Here is a 27339-nt window from a genome sequence, read left to right on the forward strand (position 1 = left end):
TCTCAACCCCGGCAAAGTTCACGATTGATGACTTGGAACTTTGTGGCACGGAGAGTCCACAGGGAACGCAGCAGAAACTCAGAACAGAGCCGCGTTGCTGTTAGCCCACAGACATCAAACAAAGAATCAAACACGAGTCCACAACAGCAAAGACTCTGGAGCAAAGTTCTTCTCGCAGCTGTGGAGAATGTTGCCGTGAAGTACAACACTTGTTCCTGACAAAAGCCCCTTCTCACGGCGTCTCCTTAAATGCCACTCTCCAGGTGATCCTTGTGATGAGGGGCGGGGCGCTCTCCCAAGTAGTCAGGTCGCCCTGTACTGACTCTGCCTCCTCTCCATTCTCCGCACTCAGAGATCAGGCGGGGGAGGCATTTGCTCATCTCCAGAGCTCCACTACTCCTCTGCTCCACTGCCTGCCCTTTCCATCTCCTCCCCCCTTCCTCGGTCATCCTGCACCATCTCTTCCTCCCTCCCTACTCTTCCGAAGCCCAAGGGATCCAAAACTGCCTTGTCCTTTTGTCCCATGTCGTTCCTAATGGGCCACAGGGACTGCCATCCCCGTCCGCCCTGGCTCCATCTCCTCGGACCCGGGCTCACGGGGCCATGACAAATAGTTTGGTTTTTACAATAAAATTATGTTAAGAAGTAACATGAAAGCCATGGTCTGAAATAAAGAGTTTTATGTTTCACAAATAGCAGTTTGTTACATGTGGTTTAATTTTCTTCCCATATCTATTCCAATTTCTCTTCATGAATATTCAGGGTGTAGGTTACATTTCTGCATACTGTACACCTTATCCCACTTGCATCCCACACAAAACACCTTGTTTGATTTTGACTTAGTGGTCATCTAAACTCAGCCATTATGGATTTTAGGGGTTTTAAAAGAGTTTAACGTTTATGCCTTAATTTGTGGAAATCCCTTTCCTCTTACAGGGTCTTACAATTTACTTTGAAACAAAATCACCAAAGCTAATTCCAGTGAACTCCTTGTACTTTTTTTTCCAAATTCAGCACCCTTCCCAACTAGTCTATTACTCAGAATGGGGCAATGGCAGTTGTAGTCCATTCCAATTCAAGGGCAACGAGGGAGGTGCTGTACAATTCTTTGTGTGTGCCTTTTCTTTTGAGGCGACCGATACTTGGTTCCTCCGTGTAGAAAAGGCATCAGTGCGAGAGGCGGGACTTTAGTGAAAGTTCAGGCATTAGCCCAAATGCACAAGGATTTAAAAGTGAGCATCGGATGAGAAATAAAGCGACTATGCCTGGCACGATAGATAGGATGGACGAACCGAATCAAACTTATTACAGAAATATCGTGATGATTGCTGGTTAACTCCATGGCGTATAACTAAAGACACCAAAACTCCCATTTTAAAATTACTGAACTTCTGTGCTTGCAAATATCGCGCACATTATGAGAATTCGAAAGGAATGTTACAAACAGATGCTTTTAGAACGCTTAACAAACTGGAAACGGTCGCTTTAAATGGAAAATCAATGCTCTTATGAAAACATGACGGAACTTTACTTCCGGAGCACGGTTGTTTTTTTTTTTAATAGTTTCAGAGGCATCTACTTGCAGCCATCTGCCCTTTCTAAAGATGATGGAATGGCCTCAGCCCGTTTTGGCCTCTGGAGTTCTTTGTAAAATACTGTATGGGTTAGTATCTTGCCCTTATCCAAGATGGCAACTCTTCCATTCCCTTTTTTTGGGGGGGTCCGTCCTGGAGGGGCGGAGCCGAGCTCGAAGCACGCCCTCCTGCTTATTGATGCACGCGGATCCGAGGGTGTGTGTCCGTGAGTCATGTGCGCGCGCCGAGTGCTCGCGCCCCAGCCGCGGCTGCCTCCGGCACGCGCTGAACGACAGAGGGAGGAGTGAGCGAGCGAGCAGAACCGCCTCGCGCACTCTACGGGCCAAAGAGGGGCCCGCAGACAGACGCGGAATTCTCAGGCGCTGAGGCGGCAAGAGCGTGATGGCGGCGGCGGCGGCAACGAAGGCAGCAACAGGGCTGAAATGGGAAACTACTCCGCGCTCCACCGGGTCTTCCTCTCTTCCCGTGGTGACCGAGAGCCTAGCGGCGACGACGGCGGCAGTCCCCTGGCTAGGAGTAGCGCTGCGGTTATTAGTCGCGCTGCTTCTCAACGCGGCCCGGGCCGACAAAGAAGGTGAGGAAGAAGCTGGCGATGGATACCTCCTACAGGGGCGTTTAACCGAAGCATCGTCTCTTAGCTGGAGTGGCCCAGGGGGAACCTGAGGGAAGAGGGCGATGCCTTCAGAGTCTCTCTCCCTCCTTCTTCCCCAGATGGTTCCTTTTTATTGCCTGGCCGCCCCTCTGTTGGATGGTCCTGTGCAGTTGTATCTGCGGGTCCTCCCTAATGATTTCCGTAACATCGCGTCAACGCGGTCAGCATGAATACAACAATACTGTTTCTACGCCCCCTCCCCTTCCAAAGTTTCTGCATCTTGGGTGCCGTTTCCTAAATCACTGCTTTTCACCTTTCTCGAAAGTCCCTTACGATTTCTTCTCGGAAATTTTACTTCATTTTCTTCTTCCTTGGTGCTGTAGTTCACGCTCGTCCACTCCCAACCGTGCTGCCAACTCACTGCCCGGCCCTGTTAGTTGCTCCACCCGGCTTGGGACCTGCCTCCCCTGGGCTTGACTTTCCCCACTTTGTAGCCGGGCCGTAATAGCTGAAGCTGTGCCTTAGCCTCTCAACTAGATTCTTAAAGCTGAAACAGTTACTGCACCATTTTCAGACAACGTTAGACTTGGCTTGCTTGTTTAAAATTACTCCACTCTAAATTGTTTCTTCAGGCCACCCTGAGCTTCTTTCGTTACCTCCCTGGATAGCTCTCCTTCCTGTCCCCCAATCAAGAGAAGTTTGTGAAAGTATAAATATTGTAATACTAATTTTACTGCTTGGTTTATGATGGGTAGGAGTGATGTGTGGTTATTGTATTGAAGCATGTATTCAGGTTGTGAAGAAATTAATAGAGGGTATAGAAAGAGTCTTATCATAGACACTTGGTCTTGGCTTTAGTGGTTGATAGCAGTCCAAGAGGAACATGAAATGAAGGAAATGTCCCCTCAAGCTTCAATTTGGTTTCCATAAGCACATATTAACATGTTTGGACATTTGTAAGTTGGAACTTTTAATTTGTTTTAATACTTATATTCTTCAGCTGCTTATTTATAAAATATAAATTATTATTAGTTTAAGGCTTTATCACAGCTCAGGAAGAGTTTTGGCCCTGTTATCAGTGGGTTGTTTGTCAGCTGATTTTTAGAGCAACAGAGAAGTGGCTTTAAGCCAGGAGTTTTAGCCACAGAAAATAAATCATAGCAGGTATTCTTGGAGAAGGAGCGTGTCAAACAAATGCTGGGTGGGATTTATGTGAGCTATTTTTCTAATAAGTGCCTATTTGATAACAATGTTTAACTGCATTATGAAGATAACTCAAGATAAAATAAAAATCTACTTGAGTAGTCTATATTTCAAAATTTTAAGTTTGTCAGGGAAACTCTGATTAAGGAACTAGAATCTGTATTGACTACTGATTAAAAATTGTTAGAAAAATACAATATGCAGATTGTATTACTTTCTAATTCTATAGCTGATATTTCAGAATGGTCCTTGTCTTGTGAATGGTTTGTGGAGATTCTGTTTGAATAAGTTGCTGCTTCATCCTGTCTTAATAATGTGTCCTCATGCTGCCTTCATGTGTTGCCTGGAACTTGCGAAGTCAGCAGTTAGCTCATTGGTAGATTTCCTCCCTTCTGCCTTCTGATTTATTTATTTATGTAAAGCATTTATATTGGTATCCAATTAAAACATGAAATTTTGGGAGGTATATAAACAGATAAACAAAAATACCAAATATAAAATAATATATAAAATCAGATATAAACAATTGGCAGCCAGGAACTCAGATTTATTGCCTTTTTATAGGAGCTCTAATCATTCTTACCCAAATGCTCAAGGAAAGATAAGGTTTTCAAGGCCTAAAGAACTGGGGCCTACCATATGGTTGAGTGGGAATAACTTTAGAGCAGGGGTGTCAAACTGCTGGCCCGCGGGCCGGATGCATCATGGTGAAACCGCACCCACCCCATTACTGGCAATGTGGAAAAAGTTGCGACATGTCGTAACATGCCACATGACGTTGCAAATTTGACACCCCTGCTCTAGAGGGCAGGCACTGCCCTGGGAATGATATGCCCCTTAGATCTCATCAGATGACATTCTTTCAAGAGTGTGCCTCCCATATGGAGCATTTGGAATGGGTAGATGCCATTGGGAGAAAGTGGTGCTGCAAATAATTAGGGTCTGGCCACATAGAGTCTTAGAATGGGTGATAACCAGCTTCTTAAATCCCACCCAGAAGCCTATAGGAAGATTATATTTTAATTAATTGTAGCTTCTGGATAGTTTATTGGGCAATCCTGTATAGAGCTTATTGTGGAGACAAATGAGATGACTAAGGTATGAGTGACTGCAAGTGGGACTTCGACAAGATGAAAATGTCTCTGTTAGTTTATAGTAGTTTCTAGGCATACTGTTTGAAATTGATACTTTATTGTATAGAAAACTGGCTTGTTCAGAAGTCTTGACATGATACTTGACATTTCATAGCTGCTGAAAACAAATATTTCTACTTCTGCATATCCATTTGAATAGGTCTATGCTTCCAGTATCTTCTGATACTAAACAAGCTTTTTATTTAGGGCATCTTGGATCCTCTACCTCTGAATTCTTCAATGAATTTTATACGACATTTCCATCAGTTGGCTTATTTCTTTTAAAGGGGTACAGAAGATATTCTTAAGCTGATTCTCTTTTTCAGGCTATCTGACCTTAACTGGATTGTTTGCTTATCAGAAAATATTTTGGTCTTGTGACTTGGCAATTTGTTACTTTTAACTTTGAGTTGTAATGTCTGCTATTGTTGATAACTGTGTAAGCAATTAGTCAATTACCTGCACAGTGTTTTAGAATTTTAAATCAAAATTTAAATACAAGTTTTAGGAAAAAGGGAAAATACTTATTTAGACATATACGTATATATCTTGAAATCTCATAATATAAAAGTAAAGGTTTCCCTGTCCAGTCATGTCTGACTCTAGGGTGCAGTGCTCATCCCAGTTTTTTGGCCAAGGGAGCCATCATTGTCCAAAGACATTTTCCGTGGTTACGTGGCCAGCATGGCTATATGTCAAAGGCACACAGAATGCTGTTCTCGAAATGGTACCTATTAATCTATACACATTTGTATGCTTTTGAACTGCTAGGTGGACAGGAGCTAGGGCAGGAATGGGAGCTCATCCCATTGCGTGATGCTCGGGTCTTGAATCTGGGCTGTCAGTGTCAAACCTGACTCAACTACATAGTTGCCTGTACCTGCTTTCACTCATAGCTTTGCCAAACAGTGACGGGAGGAGAGTGGTGAATTCCTAAGAATGGAGGGAGGCTATAGAATGCAAGTGAACCATCTGTTGCCGGAGAGGTGTTATCTAACAAGGCCAAGTGATGAAGAATGTTTTGACCGGAGCAGACGGCTTTTCATAAAGCAAAAGAACTGAACTCAGTTGGTGAACTATGAAGTGTGGGTGGCCCAGAGGGAAAAAAGGGAGTTACTTATGTGAGTTTTTGCGGGGAAAATCCCAGGACTGACTTTGCTTCTGCCATGCCTAGATGGATTTTTCAATGACCTGATATGTTGGCAACAGGCAAAGAATCAAGAGGAGAGGAAGAAGCCAGATGAGCTCTTGGCTCAAGAAGCCCCAGTGGTACTGCAGACCGGGGCAGGGGTGCAGCCAGCAGGTACTCATCGTAAACTGAGGGCTGAAAAGCCAGAGCCGCAGCCAGTGAGCTCAAGTGAATAACTGCATGATACCCTGTACCAGGGACCGAAGACTTGCGGGGTGGCAAATTGGGAAAGACAGCAGAGGCCGAGGACCTCCTAATCCCTGCAGGAGTTAACGTGACCCGAGGGAGCAAATGGAAGGTGAGGCGGTAGATTGAGTGGAAGTTACCCAGTGTCGCCCGCAGCCCATCAATGGAGCAGCTGGAACAGAAGTTCAGGGACTGGAGATCAAGGGAGCGACGTCACCAGGAGCTAAGGCAACCATGGCCGGGATAGCGGCAATGAAGTTGCTAACTACCTCATCCCCTCCTATAGCCGGTGGTGCCAACACCTGTCAGGACGATTGGATCCCCCTTTCAGGGAGCAGCGGCAAAGAATTTCGCCATCCTTCCTCCCACGTGGCAGAGAGCAGCCCCAGTGGCTCAAGTGGGGGTCGAGGCCTCTCCGTCTCCCCTCCTGGCGGCAACAGTGGTCCTACCGTCTGGGTACATCGTGGTAAGAGACAAGCGAACACCGCCCTACAGTGTATCTGAAAGAGGCCCAGGCCCCAGGATGGGGAAATGGGAGCTCACCATCAGCCAGAAGGGGCAAGCCTCGCCAAGCCCCAGGGACTTGCTCCGCTGCAGAAAGGAGGATCATCGAGCAACCAAGTGCCTCACACCATGACCAGCAACCGCTCCTCTGCCCACCAGCCAACTCAAGAAAAAAAGAAGTTGAAATAGAGGACACGTATGGGGCAGTGAAGAGGAAAGAACTTCGACCAACCCTCGAAATGGTCTGGTCTTTTAAAAGACTCATAGCGAGGGGGACAACGACTCGATGGTAAGTGGCACCATTATCCCCATGATGGCACTGGTGGGGATTGTGGTGCCCTCGGGAGCAAGAGGGGCCATCATAGCATTGCTGCACTCAGGTTGTACCTATTGTGTGATTAGCACCAGGTGGTGGAGGTTGGGACTAAGAAGACTAAGGCAACCCGTGGCATTTTCCCAACTAGATGGGTCAATAATGGGGTGAGCCAGCCACTTGTCTAACCCAGCCAATTTGGCTCAAAGTAGGGACTCAAGTAGAGACTATTAGATTTATTGTAATCCCCAGGATGACTGAGCCCATGGTCCTAGGACTAGTGTGGTGGATAAAGTGGAACCCCTCTGTAAGCTGGAGTAGAGAAAAGTGGTGGATGCAAAGGAGAGCTACTAATCAGCAAGAGCCAGGGAAAACGCAAGAAGCCACCCACGCGCCTGTGGCTACAAAAGTGAAAGCGGAAACTGCAAATACACTAAGAGGAAAAGGGTTAGAGCTGCTAATTCCAGCAGAGTATTGCAACCTAGCTGAGGTTTTTAGCGAAAAGGAATCAGATGTGCTCCCACCTCACTGACCCACTGTGCGATACAGATCATGCCAGGAGCCAAACTGCCTAAGCCAAAAATGTACTCTATGACCTCCAGAGAAATGGACAAACTCCAAGTGTTTATAGACAAGAACCTAGTGAGGGGGTTCATCCAGCCAGTGAAATGTAGCATAGCGGGCAGTTCAAAGAAAAGAAGGATGGGTCCCTTAGACTGTGTGTTGACTATAGGGGACTGAACTGCATATGTGTGGAAAACGTGTACCCTCTCCCCTTTATGAGGGACATGCTAGGCTATTTGGCAAAGGGAAAAATCTTCACGAAGCTGGACTTGAGGGAGACATATTACCAAGTGAGGATTAAGGGGACGAGTGGAAAACAGTGTTTAATTGCTCCCTAAGCTGCTATCAGTTCTGAGTAATGCCATTTGGGCTGCAAGGGGCCCCTGCCGTATTCATGCAATGATAAATAAGCTCCTGCATGAGCACCTGTACAAGGGAGTCTTAGTGTACTTGAACGATATATTAATATACACACCAAGATGCCTGAAGAACACATGAAGCTGGTCAGAGCTGTACTCAGGAAACTTCAGGAAGCCAACTCTACGCAAAGCTGTCTAAGTGTGAATTCCACAAGACCCGCTTAGACTACTTTGGATACCTGATCTCCAAAGAGGGAGTGGAGATGGATCCCAGTACGGTGAAGGCAATACTGGAGTGGGAGCCCCCTTGGACCAGAAGGCAACCACAGAGTTTCCTAGGCATTGTAAACTTTTACTGCCAATTCATCCCCACCATTGCCCAGATAGCCCTACTGAACACCTATTTGCTAAAGGGGAAGGGGTGAATCCAAAACCCAGCCAGCCCCTGGATTGGTTCCTTGATTGCCAAACCACTTTTGAAAAGTTGAAGCGCCTGTTTGCTGTGGAGCCAGTCCTGAAACACCCCAAGCCAGAGGAGCCATTTGTAATAGAGGTGGATGCCAGCAATGTAGCAATGGGGGAGGTCCTACTGCAAAGGAATGCAAAAGGGGAATTACAACCCTATGCCTACATGTCTTGCAAGTTATCCAACACTGAAAGGCACTGGGCTATCTGGGAAAAGGAGGCTTACGCAGTCTGATGGGCTCTCCTATCATGGAGACAGTTCCTGGAGAGTAGCAAGATCTCCTTCTGAGGTCTGGACAGATCATAAAAACCTGGAAGTGCTGAAGGGCCCCCAGAAGCTATTCCCTAAGGATGTCCAGTGGTCCCAATACTTTAACTGGTTCAGCTTCACACTCCAGTGTCTGCCAGGGGAAAAAACTTGCTTGCAGTTGCCCTCTCCCATATGCCGCAGGACAATAGTGACCGAAAGGCAGTGGTGATGTCCAATATCCCATCCAAGCAGTGTACAGAACTGGCTCTCACCCGACAACAAGCAACACTCCAGCCAGAGCCAGCCCAAGACTTAGCACAACCCTTAAAAGATGCCCTAATAAGAGATGAGTGGTTCCAGCAACACAAAGACGACCTATCTGTTACGGAGGGACTGGCATGGAAGGGTGCCAAAATATATGTCCCAGCCAGCTAGCAGACCTGGATTTTACAAAGTAGTCACAATGTAAGGGCAACAGACATTTTGGGTTCTTAAAGACCCTGCACCTAGTGAAGAGACAAATCTGGTGGCCAAAGATGAAAAAGGACATGGAAGCTCATGTGGCCAGCTGTACTGTGTGTGCTTCAATAAAACAAATGCCCGGGAAGCCCCCTGGGTTACTGCAGCCAATAGCCAACCCGATGAACTCCTGGGAGGAAATCTCTATGGACTTTATTGTGGACTTGCCAGAGAGCATGGGGAACACTGTAATTTGGACCATTACAGACTTATTCTTTAAGCAGGCATATTTCATAGTGTGCCCAAAGATTCCCTCCATCTGGCAAAGCTGGTCATACAACATCTACCATGCGCATGGAGTCCCAGAGCGCATCATCTCAGACCGTGGGTGCAATTCACCACAAAATTTTGGTGGGAATTCCTTAAATTGATTAGCTCTTCACAGGGCCTTAGTTCTGTCCACCATCCTAATACCAATGGAGCCTGTGAACAGCCCAGTTCAATGTTAGAACAGTACCAGAGGTATTATGTCAATTACCAACGAACCAATTGGGCCGAACTCCTACCTTTTGCAGAAGTGGCATATAATAACTCTGTGCATAGTAGCATGGGATTTACCCCTTTCAGGATTGCTAGTGGGCTGGAGTTCGTGCCAATGCTGAAGATCCCTCAGGGACCATCGTCCTTGGTATCATTGGCTGAGTGGATGGAAACCTTAAAGGAAACGTGGGGAGTAGTGTGCAGAGTATTACAGAAAGCTAGCAAAACACAAAAGAAGTAAGCAGACAAAAAAAAGGCACAACGGGGAATTCAAAGTGGGAGATGAAGTGTACCTGTCTACAAAATTTCTCAACCTGAGGCAGCCTTGTAAAAAGTTGGGTCCAAAGCATTTAAGGCCTTTCCCAATTACCCGGATTGTAAATCCGGTTACTATAGAATTGCAGCTGCCAAAAAGCCTTAAGCAAGTCCCCCTGTATTTCACTGCAGCCTGCTGAAAACTTTCCATAGCTCGGGATTAAAACTCGCTGCGGAAGTGTCTCCTCCTCCTATTCTGGTCAAAGGAGAAGAACACTATGAAATTAAAGAGATTCTTAACTCCTGGAACCATAGAGGGAAACTGCAATATTTAGTATTATGGAGGGGCCCCCCTCTATCAGATGCAGAATGGGTGGCAGTGACAGATGTTAGTTCGCAGATTTCATGCCAAGCATCCAGGCCGGGGCAAGTGAGGGTGGTCCTGGAAGTGCACAGTAGTTGTGTGCACTGTTGTGTTTTATTTTCCAGGGCTATCGTTCTTCTGGAGGGTTGGCATGTCAGATCTGACTCGACTCTATAATTGCCTGTACCAGTTTTCACTTACAGATTTGCCAAACAGTGACAGGAGGAGGGTGGTGAATTCCTAAGGGTAGAGGGAGGCTATGGAATGCAAGTGAACGGTCTGTTGGAGAGGTTATCTAACAAGGCCAAGTGATGAAGAATGTTTTGACCAAAGCAGACCGCTTTTCCCAAAGCAAAAGAACTGAACTCAATTGGTGAACTATGAACTGTGGGTGGCCCAGAGGGGGGGTTTGTGGGAAAAATCCTAGAACTGACTTTGCTTCTGCTGTGCCTAGATGGATTTTTTAATAAAGCTACACTCTTGGTTAATCTAAAGAGCTGGGAGTTTATTTTGTTGAATGTGCCAAATGGGATGGTTGTCAGTCAGCTTTCCAGCTGACAAGTTCAGCGTCTTTAACCAGTGAGCCATTGTGCCCCCTTCTTTTAATGTCGATAGAGAAATTAAAAGGTATATTGGGATTGCCTGTGACCTGACAAGACATGCACCACAAAGCAGCTCAGTGTACCTCTGAAGATGCCAGCCACAGTTGCTGGCAAGGCATTAGAACAAAACTAGATCACAGCTATTCAGGCTGAAAGCTCATCACTTTTTCAAACTAAAACATACTTTTGAGATTGAGTTTAACTTTATTGATTAAACTGCTAACAACATTAAGACAACAGTCGCAAAATGTGCATTTATCTGCTTTGTTTGAGTAACAGGTTGTATTGTACTGGAAGGGGAGAAACCTGATTCAGTGATATGTGTATTGGTACCCTCAAGGCTAGACTACTGCAATGTATATTTCATGCAACAGTTATCAAAGATAGTCCAGAAATTGCAGTTGGTCCAGAATGCAGTGATAGAAGGCAAGTGGCATTTCTTGGAGGTGCCATATTGCTCCTATGTTGGAAGAGTTCACTAGCTACTAGTTGTATTTTGACCCTAATATGAAATATTCATTCTGGTGCATACATCATTATGCACCATGTGCACAAATTGATTATGGGACCAGCTGTATGTAGCCTGCTCTCCTGATAACTAACCTTTAAATATTTGGGGTTTGCCCATAGTCTTCCCTAATGCAGTATGCCTATATCCAGTTTCTTTAATTGTTCCTCAGAAGATTTAGTTTCCAGTCCCCTCATAATCTTGGAGGATGTTTGAATAAGCTCTGGTTTATTGATGATTTTTTTTAGATTTCTATGCCCAGAATGGAATACTATCTTGCCATCATTTGGACAATGTCAAAATCGTAAGGTTCCGCAAGAACCTGATCAGATTTCTTGGGATGATAGAGTTAACACAATTTTCTTCATTATAGCTTTATTATTTAATATGGGGCCTAGGATTTTTTTTTTTTAAAAAAAACACCACACCAATAAATTGTAAAACTTGAAAAAGTTTGAAAAACTCTTGAGTTAGCCATGGAGAATAGACAGAGGAGAAGAGGAAATACTTTAATTTGGATTCCTGAATTGAATTTAGGAGCTGGGTGAGCTCCTAAATGGCCACTTCCAATTATTAAGATTCTATTAATTTAGCCCAGCGGTTCTCAACCTATGGGTCGCGACCCCATTTGGGGTCGATCGACCATTTCACGGGGGTCGCCAAGCAAGGCTGTCCGCCATTTTTTTCCCCTTTTCCGGCGGGTGCCTTACCTCCCTTGGGCTGGGCCAGCTGGTGGTTGGCCTGCTCCGTCTCTGCCGCTTGCCAGCTACGCCTCGGCCGGCGCAGGGGACGGAACCATGCATGCGTGGCGCTCCCAGGCAGGGAAAGTCCTCGACTTACGACCAGTTGGGTAGTCCTCGACTTACGACCGGTTTAGTCCTCGACTTACGACCGGTTGGGGGTCGCGGCATTAAAAAGGTTGAGAACCACTGATTTAGCCCTATGGTTCACTTTCAGGCTTGCCATAATTTAACTCATGATACAGATTCACATATCATTCTGGATATAATTGTATTTTAAACTGTGATATGTATCTGAATCCAGATTAGGCTAGAATTCCAGTTTAGGTTGCATGTTAATTTCTTCATGTTGTCTCTCTCCTATTTTATCCTTTCAACAATTCTGCTCATTCAGCATACAGTACTTGATGATTATGTATAGTTTTGTAGTTGATCTTCCTTATCAAGCTGTTAATGTTTTATTGCCATCCTGGGTATGGTATTACAGTATAACTACTGTTTCTTTGATTTCTAATCCTGCCTTAGGCACGAAAGCCAGCTGAGTGACTTTGGGCCAGTCTTTCTCTCTCAGTCCAACCCACCTTACAGGGGGTTGTGGAAAAATAGGAAGAGAAAGGAATATTTGGTATGTTCCCTGATTTATATCCCACTTTATTTATAAAAATAATAAAGGTGAGATATAAATAAATAAAAACTATTTTGCAATTAACTTCTGGCTCTTTTTAAAGCACTATTAAAAATTTAAATCATATCTATATTCAAGGACTGTATCCAAATTTTGTCTTTTAAACAATTCATTGTTTTTAAATTATAGATGAAATAATATACAATATTGTTTTGGGTTTTATAAAAGTATTTTAATACAAAACCTATCTTACTCATACATAAACATTGATCTAATTGTTTTTTAAAATCCATTTCTCGATGAATTGTTAATAATATAACAGAAAAATTGGAAAATTGATATATGTCCATGCTAATTTACAAAAGGAAGAAATATAGCAAAAAATAATCCAATGCATTTACTGTAGACTTTTCATCTTATCCCAGTATCTTCATGTGTTTTTTTTAATTGTTATTTAATGGGGGGAACTGGCTCATAGATATTCAAATATGTCTTTTGGTTGGTTGAGGCCTTGTCTCCCTGCGCATACTGTATCTAGGTATTATGCTGAAGTTTTTTTTATTTGTCTGAGAAAGAATGATTTTTTTTGTACCCCAATCCTAATATTTTTTGCCATTCTTCAGCTCTAAAATACTCTTAACATGTTAGTCCTCTTTGTGCACAGTTTCCCCAAACAACAGTATTTCCTTACTTTGGCCCCTCTTTCAACGATGTTTATAGGATTTCTTTTTCTCCAGTACAAAATAAAGAATGAATGATGAGCAACAGAATAAGATACTGGCACTAACAAGAGGCATTAAGACATGAATAGGTGTTATTTTAAGGGCAGTTTGGTAGAACTTGAATGGATGATGGTTTGGCCAGGTCTTTTAAGACAAGCTGATCTGCTTAAACAGTAAATGGAAGCGATGGCCTACTTTAACTAAAATGCCTTGATGACAGTAACTCATATTCTAATCACCACTTGGTTGGATTGTTGTAACATGCTCAAAGGGGCTGCCTTTGGAGATACTGAAGATTGCAGCTGGTATAAAATGCAATGACTAGATTGCTAACTAGATAAGCTGGACAGGCAGGAATAATACCTATTTTAAAATTGCTGCATTAGTTGCCACTAGTTTCTAGGCTTAAAACAAAGTGCAGCTTAATATCTTCAAAGGCATTTCTGGTGCAGCATCAGGATATATCAGGAAATGCCTTGGCAGAATTGAACTTGACTGTCTGATCCAGTCATTAAAAGAGGATATATTGCAGGTCCCTCCTCCATATGATGTGCATGATCAGGTAACAGGCCTTCTCAGAGGTATCCCTTACTTTATGGAATACCCTCTTCCCAGTAGAGCAGAAAACCCCAAATCTGCTGGCATTTCTTAAACAAGCAAAATAATTGGTTTGAGCATTTGTTCAGCCTTTAGATTAAAGGATTTATGAAGTTTATTGATGGGTTTCTAGTATTTTTTTATTCTCATAAGTAATTTACTACTTTATTAAATTTTTGCCACCCATCTCATAAGAGATGACTCTGGACAAATTACAAACATTAAAACTAGTACACATTAAAATAATAAAATAACAATAATACAGTAAATAATACTGTTAAAAGATGGGGAGGAGGGAAATACAAAGAATATGGGGTGAAGTGGCAGAAAAGTCTCTTTTCCTGAAAAGTCGAAAATTCTTGATTGATGGGGTCTGCAGCATGCTTCCTCTACGACATACGTGGACCAATCCCAATGAGGTGAGATGGTTCTTCAGCTAACCTGATCCCATGTCTTGAATTGTAGCCAGAACAAACTGGTAGCCAATGCAGCTGACAGAACAGTGGTGTAACATGGGCCATCCTAGGGGCCCCAAGAACTGCCCATGTCGCTGCATTCTGCACTAGATGTAGCTTCCGAATACTGAATTCTGACAGGAAGGGGTCTAAATAATCAGTTTCTTCCAGGACCCTTTGAAACTGCCAAGCAACCACCTTCTCTACCATCTTCCCTAAAAAGGGAAGGTTGGAAACTAGACAAAAATTGTCCAGACAAGTGAGGTGGTGGGTTTTTTTAGGAGGAGGCAGTGAATTAATTTCACCAACAAGGACTAAAGATCTAATTGAGAGGTGATTGCACTGACAGCATCAAGGACCCTGTCTACTTCATCAAGATCGAACTGTTCCCATATAACTGGTAAGACCTATCTCTAGGTATCTCACATGTAGCAGTGTCACACATGGGTTCCAACTGGGAATGAATCTGAATGAGGGACTAAGTGATCCTGAACAGGGCTTCCGGACAGCATTCTATGGATGCAATAAGGGTGGAGAAATAATGATGTTTTGCCCCTCTTACCACAACAAGATAAGCCTTAATGGCAGCTCTAAGTCGTTTCCAAACAGAGCTATGCCTTGTCTTCCTCCAGTGGTGCTCTAGGTGTCTTTTAACCCTTTTCAAGACCCACAGCTCCTCTGTGAACCATAGGGTTCTTCTGGAACTCATTCAGGTTCATCAGTTGCTGGGGGCAGACCACTCAAATGGGTCCAACCTCACCGCGGAGGGAGGCAGCGTAAAGGAATCTCAGGGACATCAAGGCATGATCTGAACATGACAAGGGGGGAACCAACACTCCCATCCCCGCCAGGTCACATTGCCATTGCTCCATAAGAAAATTGTATTTGGCATGTGGCTACTATCCTGAGTTGGACTTGAGGTGGTCTGAGATAGGCCCATAGCTGCCATGATAATCATGAACTCCTGGGTCACTTTCAAGGCCAAACCCAGAAATGGCAGATTGAAGTCTCCCAGAACCATACTTTTGGGGAACTCCAGTGCCAGCCTCAAGATGGCCTCCAGCAGTTCATGCAAAGAGATTGCTACACAGCAGGAAGGCTGGTTACAATAGCAGTTTCATTTTTGTTTTCCTTTGTTGTACTGCACCCTGAATTGGTTAGAATTGGGCAAGTTTTAAATATTGTAAAATAAATAGATTACAGGGTTCACTTGAATGAAATTTTTATTTGTTTCCTTTTCTTACAGCTTTTATCCAATCAGATAGCATAATAGAAGTCTTACGCTTTGATGAAGGAGGCTTATTACAGGTAAATATTTACTGTTAAATAGAATTATATAGTAACATTTCTTTAAATAGCCAGCTTTAGTAATTGCATTATTTTCTTTAATAAAAAAATAATAATGATGGAACAACTGGTCAGACAATTTCCTTTTCAAATGGTCTCTTGCAAGTCCCCTATGTCAAATTATTTTGCCTATAAGCATATTTCAGCAAATGTCTTTTTTGATGCTGAGATAAAATTTTAAGTGACTAGCTGGATTTTTTGTACAAGGAATTTCTGGATGAACTGACTCATTTTAATAAAATTGATTGAAACATTGAAATTAACATAAAAGATATATTTGAACAATTTAATCAGTTCAAATTTGAAATCCACGGTTTTTTAACATGGTATTTTAGTAAATGATGAATTATTTGGAATTAGATTCAATATTTATGTAATCTAGAATAATTTCAAATGTATAAGTTTTCATTTTTCAATTTGTTTCTGTGAAAGAATATTGTGATGGAGGAAGGGAATGAAGTAGAGGCAAGTGGACATTATGTAAATAACATGGATCATATACTTGCGTCACTTTACATCATGTGTATCCAACCTTTTGGCTTGTCTGGTCCACATTGAGTGAACAGGAATTGTCTTGGTCCACATATAAAAGATATAATGTAATTAATGTATATAAATCACATAATGTTAAAAGCATGGGAAATGCTATCATGGGTATTCATAACTTTAAATCAGAAATTACAGTGGAGAAGGTAATGCTCATCTATGACAGGAAAAAATTATGATCTTAATGATATTTTGAAAAATTGTAATTAATTAGAAAGTAACAAGAATGCAATATCTATAGCATGGGTGTCAAACTCCCAACGTCACGTGACGTGTCATGACATATCACGACTTTTTTCCCATTGCCAACAATGAGGTAGGCGCGGTTTTGGTGTGATGTATCCGGCCACGGGCCAGCAGTTTGACACCCCTGATCTATAGGATAGGTTTGTTAGCAGTGGTTGTAAATCAGGATTAGTAAAACCTCCTTTGAAGTTAGCTTTTTGACTATTTGAATAGTTCATGTAGTTGTTTTTTTAAATATTTTTTTTATTTAACTGCAAAGTTAAAATACAAAATGGGAAAAAAGAAAAAAGCAAGCATCAAATGGCAACAATAAAAACAAAAACATGTACAATAAAATAACAAATGACAAATGTATCATTAACACTAACATTAAACATAAAATGTCCACCCTGGTTGAATGCTGAAAAATGTAGCTAAAATATCTGCTACACTCTGCCCCCTTACATAATAGGTCTACAAGTAATTATAAACGTTCCCATCTCTATTTAATAAAAGTACTATGTTACATAGAAAAATGTCATCAATGTGAAAATCTGTTTATCAATCATGTCGACCCATCATCTGTTCACAGTATAAAAAAGCAATCAACAGATAACCCTAAAAATAACACTAATTTTTGAAGTACTGTGTACTATCAGTTACTGTATTTAATATGCAGAAAGTCCACAAATGGCTTCCAATATCTGAAGAATGCATTTTAAAATTGACTGAGCTAGCAGAGGTGGCAAAATTAACTAATTAGAGACAGTGGATTAGATATAAACCTATATCTAGTTCAGTCAATTTTAAAATCCATTGTTCAACAGATGGCTTATCTTTTTCTTTCCAATACTTATCATAAACATCCTTGAAGCAGTCACCATGTCAAGAAATAACATCTCAATTGTTTTTCTATTGATTTGTCCATAATACCTAGAAAAAAGACTTCAGGTTTCATTAATATTTCTATTTTAAATTATTTGTGCATTGTCATTATTACATTTATCCAATGTGATTTAGCATACTTACAAAACCACCACATATCGTAACATTCAATCAAAGTTTGATTGAGTTTCCAGCACTTATTGGAAATCCTTCTATATATTTTCTCCAGTTTGTTCCATGTAGTTTTCATGGCAGCAATAAGGAAGTAGTTTTGCCATTGAGTTCCAGAATCTGATGTTGCTGGCTACCCTATGTGGATGACATCTCTGGGCTATCTTGGTGATCAAACATTAACCAGATCTGAATTCTAGCTTTGGGGAGATCAGTCAAAGTCAACTAAACAGTGTCACCTGAGGGTCAAAAAGCAGAAGCTGAATCTCAACTAGATGGCTTCAGATAACTGAAGATTGAAATACTACAATTGGAACGATTCTTGAGTTGGCCCAGAAATTTCAACTGGCAAAAAAAAAATGCCCTGGCTAGAGCAGTCTATTGCTTCTGTTCTATTCTGGTTGTTAATTTATGTGTACTGATGTTCAAAGCCTGTAGAATTTGATTATATGACAGAATACCTTCCTCTCATATATTATATGCCCATCAGCCAAAATCGAATGAGAATGCCCTATTGCAGGTGCCCAATTGCAGTGAAAGACTTCTCAATATAAGACCTCCATTTGTGAAATTCCCTGCCTTCATCAGCTTAAAATATATTTCTTCAATCTGTCAGATAAATGCTTGTTGTTCTGATATTACTGCCTCAATTTTTAGAATTGTTTAAAAGGGAATGAAACATTTTAAAAATAAGTATTTGTTTTTAAAAAACTGTTTAGGGACTGATAAAGTAAAATATTTTACATCTGTATGCCTTTTTCATCAGTAATGATTTTGAGACATAATAGCAAATTCACAATTTAAAAAAAAATGCCTCCCAATGCCTAATTCCAGAATGATTCTATGAAATATCTTTTTAATTAGTTACAATGCTGAATTGTGCTACAACTTATATAGCTTGTTTATTTTGATTTATTACTCAGTTTCTCATGGTTAAAACAAACCATAGCAAGGTATGTGAAGTTACCTTTGTTATTTGTTGGTTTGTTTTCAGAGAGAATTGCTTTAAAAATTTGTATTTCAGTTTTCATTTCAAATGATGCTATTATAAAAAGATGTACAGGTAATCTTTGACATAACAGTTTGTTTAGTGACCGTTTGAAGTTACAATGGCACTGAAAAAAATGAGTTATGACTGTTTTTCACACTTACATGGTGATGTGATCATTTGCTTGGCAAATGACTCATTTTTATGACAGTTGCAGTATCCCAGGGTCATGTGACCTTCTGACTAGCAAAGTCAATGGAGAAGCTGGATTCACTAAGCAAGTATGTTACTAACTTAAGAACTGCAGTGATTCACTTAACCATGGCAAGAAAAGTCATAAAATGGGCCAAAACCTACTTAACAAATGTCTCACTTAGCAACAGAAATTTTGGGGTCAATTGTGGTCATAAGTCAAGGACTACCTGTATTTGATTTCAAAATAGTTTTTAAAAAAATTAAAATGATATTATTCATCTTGGCTCATGAAAAGGAGATGGCCCTTTTTAATATTTAATTTGCATTTTGGGTGAGAATTTATATAGCTACGTTATAGCTGTTCCTCATTGAGCTTCTTCATTCATTTACCATCTTTCTGGGCTGTTATCTTCTACTTTCCCTTTCAGGCTGCCAGCTATATCTTTTCTCCTGTCAGAAAATTAGCAATATGATGGATGGGAGAGATGAGTGAGTGTGAGGGAGGAGGAGGGAGAAACATGTATCTCACAGCATACAGGTAGTCCTCAAGTTACAAGAGTTCATTTAGTGACCATTCAAAGTTACACCACACTGAAAAAAGTGATGTATGATTGTTTTAATACATTCGACCGATGCAGCATCCCCATGGTCATGTTATCAAAATTCAAACACTTGGCAACTGACTCATAATTATGGTGATTGCAGTGTCCTGAAGTCATGTGATCACTTTTTGCCAACTTCTGACAAACAAAGTCAATAGGGAAGCCAGTTTCACTTAACAACCATGTTACTAACTTAACAACTGCAGTGATTCACTTAACAACTATGGCAAGAAGGTCATAAAATGAGGCAAAACTCATTTAACAATTGTCTCACTTAGCAACAGAAATTTTGGGCTTAATTTTAGTCGTAAGTCTAAGTATTTGTAAGTCATATGATATGCAGAAATTATTCCTTGAATTTAAATTTCAATACTTTCAATACTCAAAAAATAATATTTTATGTGCTAGAACAGCAAAATTATTAAGCACCATATTTATTCAAAGGGAAGGTGTCTTTTTCCTGTAAAGGGTGACCTTTGAAAAAGGATTGGTTGTCTTACCTTCTGAGAATATTGACAGATATTGAAAGGGAAAGTTTGCTTCTGTCTGACCATGAGTGGGGATTCTAGAAAAAAATGTTGGGGAATCCAGTGAGTTTCTGTCCATGCATCTGCACATTTGTTTGAGTCTTCACTCTCAGTAGGGCGAAAACAATTTAAATGGCTTCCCTCTTTCTTCTGCTTATCTCTTACATCTTTGAAATAGCATAACCTTATTCAAGTATTACCAAAAGGTTAAATCTCACTACAGTAACTATAATATTGAAGATAAGTTCTTCCCCACCCTAGTAAAATTTTAACTCTTTTTATAATTCCTGACAAGTACTTTCCTCTACTTTCTCTTTCAGTTACTTCATTTTTATTTGATCAGTTCTCTTTCCCCTCAGTGCAGCTATCCTTATTATAATTCCCCCCTTTCTGCTAGGAGGAGGAAGGAAAATTGCTTGTAATTCCAGACCATTTTAATTGCCTTTATTTATTTATTTTATATAATGCAATGCTGTTTTAGAAGACTGAATAAAAAGATATAACAAGTGTAAAAGAATATAAAAGATAGTTAATATAGATCAAAAGCGAATAAAACTGTGTGGATGGATACCTAACAATCTAACCCATCAATGGGTTTGAATGTTATATCATTAAAAAATATAATACTTATTTCATGGACATTTCATATCCATTTTGTAATCAGGACATGACTATTAAATTTTAAATATACTTAGTTAAAGTAATAAAGTCAGTATAAAAAAGAAAATAGTAAAACTATAACTGATAAACAGTATATAAGTAATACGGTAAATTATACGTAGATCATATGCCAAGTTAAAATACAAATTCCAAAATCTGAATTTTTTTATGTGATACAGTTCCCTGTATAAAATTTAGTCTATGATTGTTCCCAATACACACTCCTTATATGTAGGGTTAGTGTTGTTGTTTTTTCTCCTACTTTCCTATTTTCCCTTTCCCATTTTCTAGCTTGTACTTTTATCCCAGTACTGCTGAGGTAGCTTAAAATGGGTAAAGGGCCAGTTTGCAGTGGCCAGGAGACTGAGTTCTAGTCCCGTTTTAAGCATGAAAGCTGGCTGGGTAACTTTGGGCCAATCTTTCAGCTTAATCCACCTCACAAGAGTGTTGTTTGGGGGGCGGAAGGAAGAGAAAGAAGGAGTATTATGTATGTTCACCGCCTGGAGTTACTTATAAAGTAATAAAGGCAGGATAAAAATCTAATAAATAAATAGCTTTTGATGAGGAATTCTATCAAAAGATTTTTGAAAGTAAAAATATGCAGCATTTATAGTTTATCTACAAGTTTATTAGTGTGTATCAACCTAAAATGTTTGTGAGATTAGATATTCTCTAGTTACAAGTAGTCCTCAATTTATGATAATTTTTTTCAGTGACCATTTTAAATTATGATAGGACTAGACAAAGGGACTTATTACCCAAAGTTATAGCTACTGCAGTGCCCCTGTGGTCACATGAACAAAATTCAGGCCATTTTGGGAGTGATTACAATTCTCGAATCACGTGAGCTGGGGAGATGCAATGTGGGTCTGGGCCTGCACTAAACCTTCCAGGGCCTCCCTCACCCCGAGGCATGCTTCACTTAACAACCACAGCAGGGAGAGCGAGGCAATTATTTGGCCGCCTTGCTTAACAACTGGAACAAAAGGTTCCATTATAGTCGTAAGTTGAAGACTTCCTGTAATGGGATAGACAGATGATATTCAGTTCTAAATAATTTGAATATTTAGAAGTAATTTCTTTAAAAATATTTTACGATTGAAGTTTTCTATTTTCTTTTAGACCGAGACAGCTATTGGTCTCAATTCATATCAACAGAAAAGGTAAGTTATTTGCTATAATAGAATATTTGATTTAGTTAAGCAGTTCTTTCAATATATTTTGTAATTTGAATTATTTTGACTGTTTGATAAATCTACCACATTGTCTCTAATTATTCCTTTTTTAAATCTGTTTATGACAGTGATGACTAAGAATGCCTTTTAAAGTTTTAAATTGATGTTTTGGGCAGAGATATTGTAACATATGTGCTTTGGTAACCGTTCACTTGAATTACTACAATCATAGTATGATGGACTACTTTTCAAGGTAGTTTCTAAACTTGAGTTCATCAAAAAGAAAATTTCAAAGTTTGTAATTGGATTAGCTAACTTAATCATATCACGCTTGTTCTTTGTTAGTTGCATTAGCTGCCAATCTATTTCTAGGGCCTAAGAAAGGATTTGGAGACTAATTTTTAAAGTTCTGAATGGCTTACAGCTAGGGATGTGCAGCTATTTAAAAGGAGAAAAGGTGTTTTAAAGGGTCTGTGAGCATTCCTCCTTAACGAATATCTTCCTTTTTTCAGCTCACACTAGAAACACATAGTTCCAAGAAAATACATATTTGAATTAAAGAACTGAGAACAGGGTATTACATTGTGCAATATTTCCTAAACACAAGAGCATATCTTCTTGAAACCATAGAAATTATAAAATTAATTGTTTTATTAGCAATTAAAAAATTATCTCATAGCAAGCAAAGTTTTCATTTTAAAAAAAGTTATATGTTCAGTGACTTGTTCAACTAGCTAAAGAGCAAGATATAAAGAAAAAAATAAATTATAATTAAATGACTTCAGATTAAATATGGCAAAATATTTACAGACACACAAACATTTTGATTTTGAAGCTCTTAGGACAAAAAAATCATAATCTTGTGTCAGTACACTTTATCTACCTACTAGTCATGGAATCTTGGTAACATTAGGGTAGAATAATAGAAAATACTTGTGGCTCGGGTTTTAGGTTTTGGCAGTAGTTTGTTCTCTGAGCTTGCCATTTAGTTCCCAAACATTTCGTTATCAGGCTAGGTAACATCATCAGCAGGACTTCAGTAGAAGTGTCTTGTCCTATTTAGTTTATATATGTCTTGTGTGCCGGTGTGATCAGTTGCCGTGTCATTGGCCGTTTGTTTGATGCTATATTAAAATTCTGAGAAACTGATTGAACATTAAGGTGGCTTGCAAGGTACTTTCCAAGTTAAAGATCCTAGTTTGCATAGAATGGTGTAAATATATTATTTGCATAGACTACTCTATTTTAGATAAAACTGAGTTTTATTTACAGTGAAGGAAAAAAGTATTTGATCCCCTGCTGATTTTGTATGTTTGCCCACTGACAAATAATCAGTCTATAATTTTAATGGTAAGTTTATTTTAACAGTGAGAGACAGAATAACAAAAAAAAAATCCAAAAAAAAGCATTTCAAAAAAGTTATCAATTGCTTTGCATTTTAATGAATGAAATAAGTATTTGATCCCTTTGCAAAACATGATTTAGTACTTGGTGGCAAAACCTTGTTGGCAATCACAGAGGTCAGACGTTTCTTGTAGTTGGCCACCAGGTTTGCAAACATCTCAGTAAGAATTTTGTCCCACTCCTCTTTGCAGATCCTCTCCAAGTTATTAAGGTTTTGAGGCTGACGTTTGGCAGCTCAAATCTTCAGCTCCCTCCACAGATTTTCTATGGGATTAAGGTCTGGAGACTGGCTAGGCCACTCCGGGACCTTAATGTGCTTCTTCCTGAGCCACTCCTTTGTTGCCTTGGCTGTGTGTTTTGGGTCATTGTCATAATGGAATACCCATCCACGGCCCTAGTTAAAGATCATCAGCCAAACGTCCATTGTAACACACAATGGACGTATTGAATTATAAAATATTATTAATATATAACTAAATATAAATAAATAATATTACTGACATTAATACTTAAAATAAATGATAATATAAATTATAATTAAGTATTTGTACATACCGTACCCAAGTGAGCACCTTTGGACGAGAGGTAAAGGTACCGTATGTAAACTGATGAACTTGAGACACTGTCAGCACACGCACAGGTGGTGGCAAGTGCATGGTGGCCAAGAGTGTCCGGCAGCAGCCGCAGTCTGCCAATCCCTTGGTCAGCACACTCTGGGCTTGCAAAGCCCACACAGTGCAGGTGAGTGGGAGCGCTGTTACCATCGGGCCAACCCTCTCCGTCCCATCGTCTGCTTTCCCATGGCCACAACGGGGCAAGTGGCCACATAGCGCATCCAGCAGGCTGGTGTTGCCACCACAAGGTGAGGCATGGCGGGCAGTGGAGCTGCCCCATGTGTCCTGCACCTGTGAATTTTGGGGCCCTGCAGCCAGGCCACCTTCCCGCCACCTGCCTCACCTCACCTCGTGATGGTGGTACTGGCCCACCGGGTTGAGCAAGAAAAATGAAACTCTGCAAGCCAGGTCCGTCTGCCCGTCTGAATCACTATCCTGCAGCTGCGTCCCCTTAGCAGCTTTTCCAGGTAGAGTTCGACAAGTGCAGGTTACCCAACCCCGTCAAAACCTACGGGTCTTGCTGGCTGCCTACCCATCCATTCATACCTGTTGTTTACCTTGTAGTAGAGACAACCATCCAAAATAAAGCCATTCTCCTCTCTAGTCTTTGGGATCAGGCAAAGAAGCTCCCGTCGCCCTCATTCCCCTTCCTTTGCTGCCGCCTCTGGCTCCCTGGACAGAGGGATCTTCAGAGGTGCACACCTACGCACTCCCGAGAAGGTAGTCCTGGCTGAGTTCCAGGTTGGCTACTAAGATCTTTTCAGCCTTTCCTCCTTTTATATGGAGGCGGAGAATATAATTACAACAGATTACTTCTCTCTTAACATTACATCCTCCAGCTTTTGCTTGCCATTTCAGGGAGGGCCAAAGCAGATATAACTAGGAGAGATTCAGCATTGTCCAGCCAATTATTCAGGATAGAAACTGGGTAGGCTTTATCTGTGAAGAAATCTTGCATGCCTATTTTTCTATTCACTATTTAATATTTAGTGAATATTAAGTATTAGCATTACTTCAGTCTAGATTCATCAGGGCAACTTAGAGTTGTCTTGTCTGAATACAAGATCCTTTGCAGTCTTTTCCTTTGTAGCAAGAATGCATAATCTGCAGATTTAAGATCACATGCTGCTTTTCAGGTGCTTCATGTAAACCTCTGCAAAAGCTGCCAGTCTGATGTTCAGATTTTATTTTTGTATTGGTCTTTAGTACTATTTGATAGTACAGAATGTACTGCTACAACTGTGGTTCTTGGGCTTAAAAGTGTTATATATATCCTTCTTGCGTGAATCTTGTATTTCTCAAATGGGATTGTTCAGGAAGGATTGCTGTTTCAAAGAAACAGGGCTATAAGCAAAAATTGTCCAGATGAACCAGGAAAATGTGTGGGATAACTACTTATCTCTTTTATATATTTAGATGATACATTTCATTTTTCTCAAAAGTTCAAAGTGGCAAACCTAAAACCCCTATCCTGATTTTTCACAAAACAACCCTCTTGTAAAGTAAATAGGATTAAAGGATAATGACCTGGCCCAATAAGCTTCCATTACTAAAAGAGGTCTTCAATCTGGATCTCCCTAGATTTGGTTAAAACCAAGGTACTAAACAGCCATTTCAGGCTGGGTCTATTCCAAACACCACATAGCTGAGCAGTGTACAAGGTAATCTATATGATTTAGATCTGGGGTCTTTTGGAATTGGTAGCAATCCTCCAAGTTATTGTTAACCAAGGCAAATTACATGTGGAAGTATTTAAGGATTTAGGGGAGGAAACATCAATTTATTGGGTATTGAATTGCACTGAAAGCCTAGCTAGAGGATTCTCCCTTAAATGCATATTTGACAACTAAATTAATTTCTGGATTTACCCATGATAAATCCTAGCTGTATGAAAATTCTTGGTCTTCAGAAATCTCAGTTGTTTAATCCAATTAATCCAATCCAACTAATATTTTAGGTTTAATTTTCCCTGATTCCCTCATTTGATCAAGCTGATTCTTCCTGTCCTACTTGGCCATTAATTTCTAGAACAGTTGTCAGCCTTAGATCGCATCTTAGACTTGCCCTTAGACTGGCTCTTGTTCATCTGCAACCAATTTCTCTCAAGAGTGATTATTTCTCTCACAGCACATAAAGCATTTTTGCTTTCATGTTCAGTAATCTGATGTAACCTACAGGTCTGCTCATGGAAAATGCTGAGTCACCTAGATCCATCTAGGCTGTGAGTGGGAAATCCTTTTTGTAGCCTGAGGCTGACCTTTGTTTTATTTCATTTTAGTGGCTGATCTTTTATTTCATTTGAATGGCTGATCTTTGTTTTATTTCATTTTAATAGCCAGTTACCACAAGGTTGGAGCAGATATTAATTGCGGTGTGGGTATGGGGAAGATTGTTGAATAAATCATTGATCTAATATGTCCTTTTAGAAATTTATATTTTAGGATATTAATTTTAAATTATCCTACACTTTTCTGTTTATACACAATAAATACATTGAAGCTTCAGGAGGTGGCAGGTTCTAAGCTAATTTTCATTGATTTCAGAAAAGCTAAACAGGCTTAAAACATATGAATATGAGAGAGCACCTGAAAATCCCAGGGCTGCAGGCTTTAAAGGAGAAAGTCTTAAAAAGATCCCAGAAATAAATAGTAGAAACCACTTTTGTATAATTGCCAAGGAAGCTCCATAATTGTGCCTATGAAGTTCTGATGAAGTAAATCCAACTTAAGAGTTTTTAATTAAAAAAATGAATTAAAACTTTTTTTGATGTCTGATCTCAAATTTTCTGATGAATTCTGATGTAGACTCATATTTTTGTCTTTTAAGAAAAAAACATTTCAGTTTTACAATATGAATAATAAAATGTTAGGTAAATATAAGTTAAAATATAGTCAAGATATCAAGAAGACAGAGTACTGGATTTCTTAGGTTTTTTTCCAGGAGAACGGTGCCATAACCATGGGACCGTTTGAAAGTGCCTTGTCTCATATATCTGCCAATCTTTTCTTAAGTAAAACGATCTAAGTGTTCAGTATAGGCATATACAATTTTCCATATATTAGGTTATTTGGATTTTATAGATCAATTATCAGCTGCTTTAAAACAAAACTGTTTTAAATCTTAAAATTCCAAATTGCATACCACGTTCTTTGGAAGACACCTCAACTGGGAGGCTATCATATCTCCTTTTATTTTATGTAGACCATGATGTGGTTGTTTCTTTTCAGTAGTCACTTTGAGAAGGTCTCTGAGGGAACTGGCAGAATGCTGTAAGCATTCAGTTATCAAAAACAAACAAGCAAACAAACAAAGTCTTGTTTTTTGCCAAGAGTCCCAAGTTGTGTTCCTGGCACATAGATGCTGCCAAATTGAACAGGTTACCAGTTTTAAATATTTGAGAGTGGTATTTCATGCATTGGCTCAAAAAGGCCCATATTTGATATACAACCACAACAGCACAGAAATCCTCAGATGCCATCCTGAAGTTTCTACACAGGGGTTGAGGAGTATTTCATAGCACCAGTGATAAATCTCTCAGGCAAAATCAAAGGCAGAATTACCTTATGAGATGCAGGCAGGCTCTGCCTCCTCATTTTGCCCTTCTGGAACAAGTACAGTCTCTTAGAGCAAATTTACAACTCTCTTGATGTGCCCCAAATGTTATCCTTTGGTTGGAGACAAGTATGAATAAGGTGGAGTCAAGGGTATATCTTGTATCTTTAAAATTATGGCTGAAATTAAAATATTGCCCTAGAGCAGGGGTGTCAAACTGCCGGCCCG

The 27339-nt window shown here is 40.2% G+C and overlaps 1 protein-coding gene across 1 annotated transcript in view; it reads left to right on the plus strand.

Annotated features, from left to right (window-relative positions):
* Nucleotides 1–1875: 1875 nt before the first annotated feature.
* Nucleotides 1876–27339, plus strand: part of TMEM131 (transmembrane protein 131) — a 106050-nt gene continuing 80586 nt past the window's right edge. Inside the window, exons 1-3 of the mRNA XM_015830579.1 lie at nucleotides 1876–2169; nucleotides 15467–15528; nucleotides 21489–21529. Of these exons, the coding sequence (XP_015686065.1) occupies nucleotides 1977–2169; nucleotides 15467–15528; nucleotides 21489–21529 (296 nt within the window). The 5' untranslated portion in view covers nucleotides 1876–1976. The remainder of the gene's footprint in view (nucleotides 2170–15466; nucleotides 15529–21488; nucleotides 21530–27339) is intronic.

The sequence above is a fragment of the Protobothrops mucrosquamatus genome, unplaced genomic scaffold (genome assembly GCF_001527695.2).
Source record: "Protobothrops mucrosquamatus isolate PMUCROS unplaced genomic scaffold, P.Mucros_1.0 scaffold_19, whole genome shotgun sequence".
NCBI lineage: Eukaryota > Metazoa > Chordata > Lepidosauria > Squamata > Viperidae > Protobothrops > Protobothrops mucrosquamatus.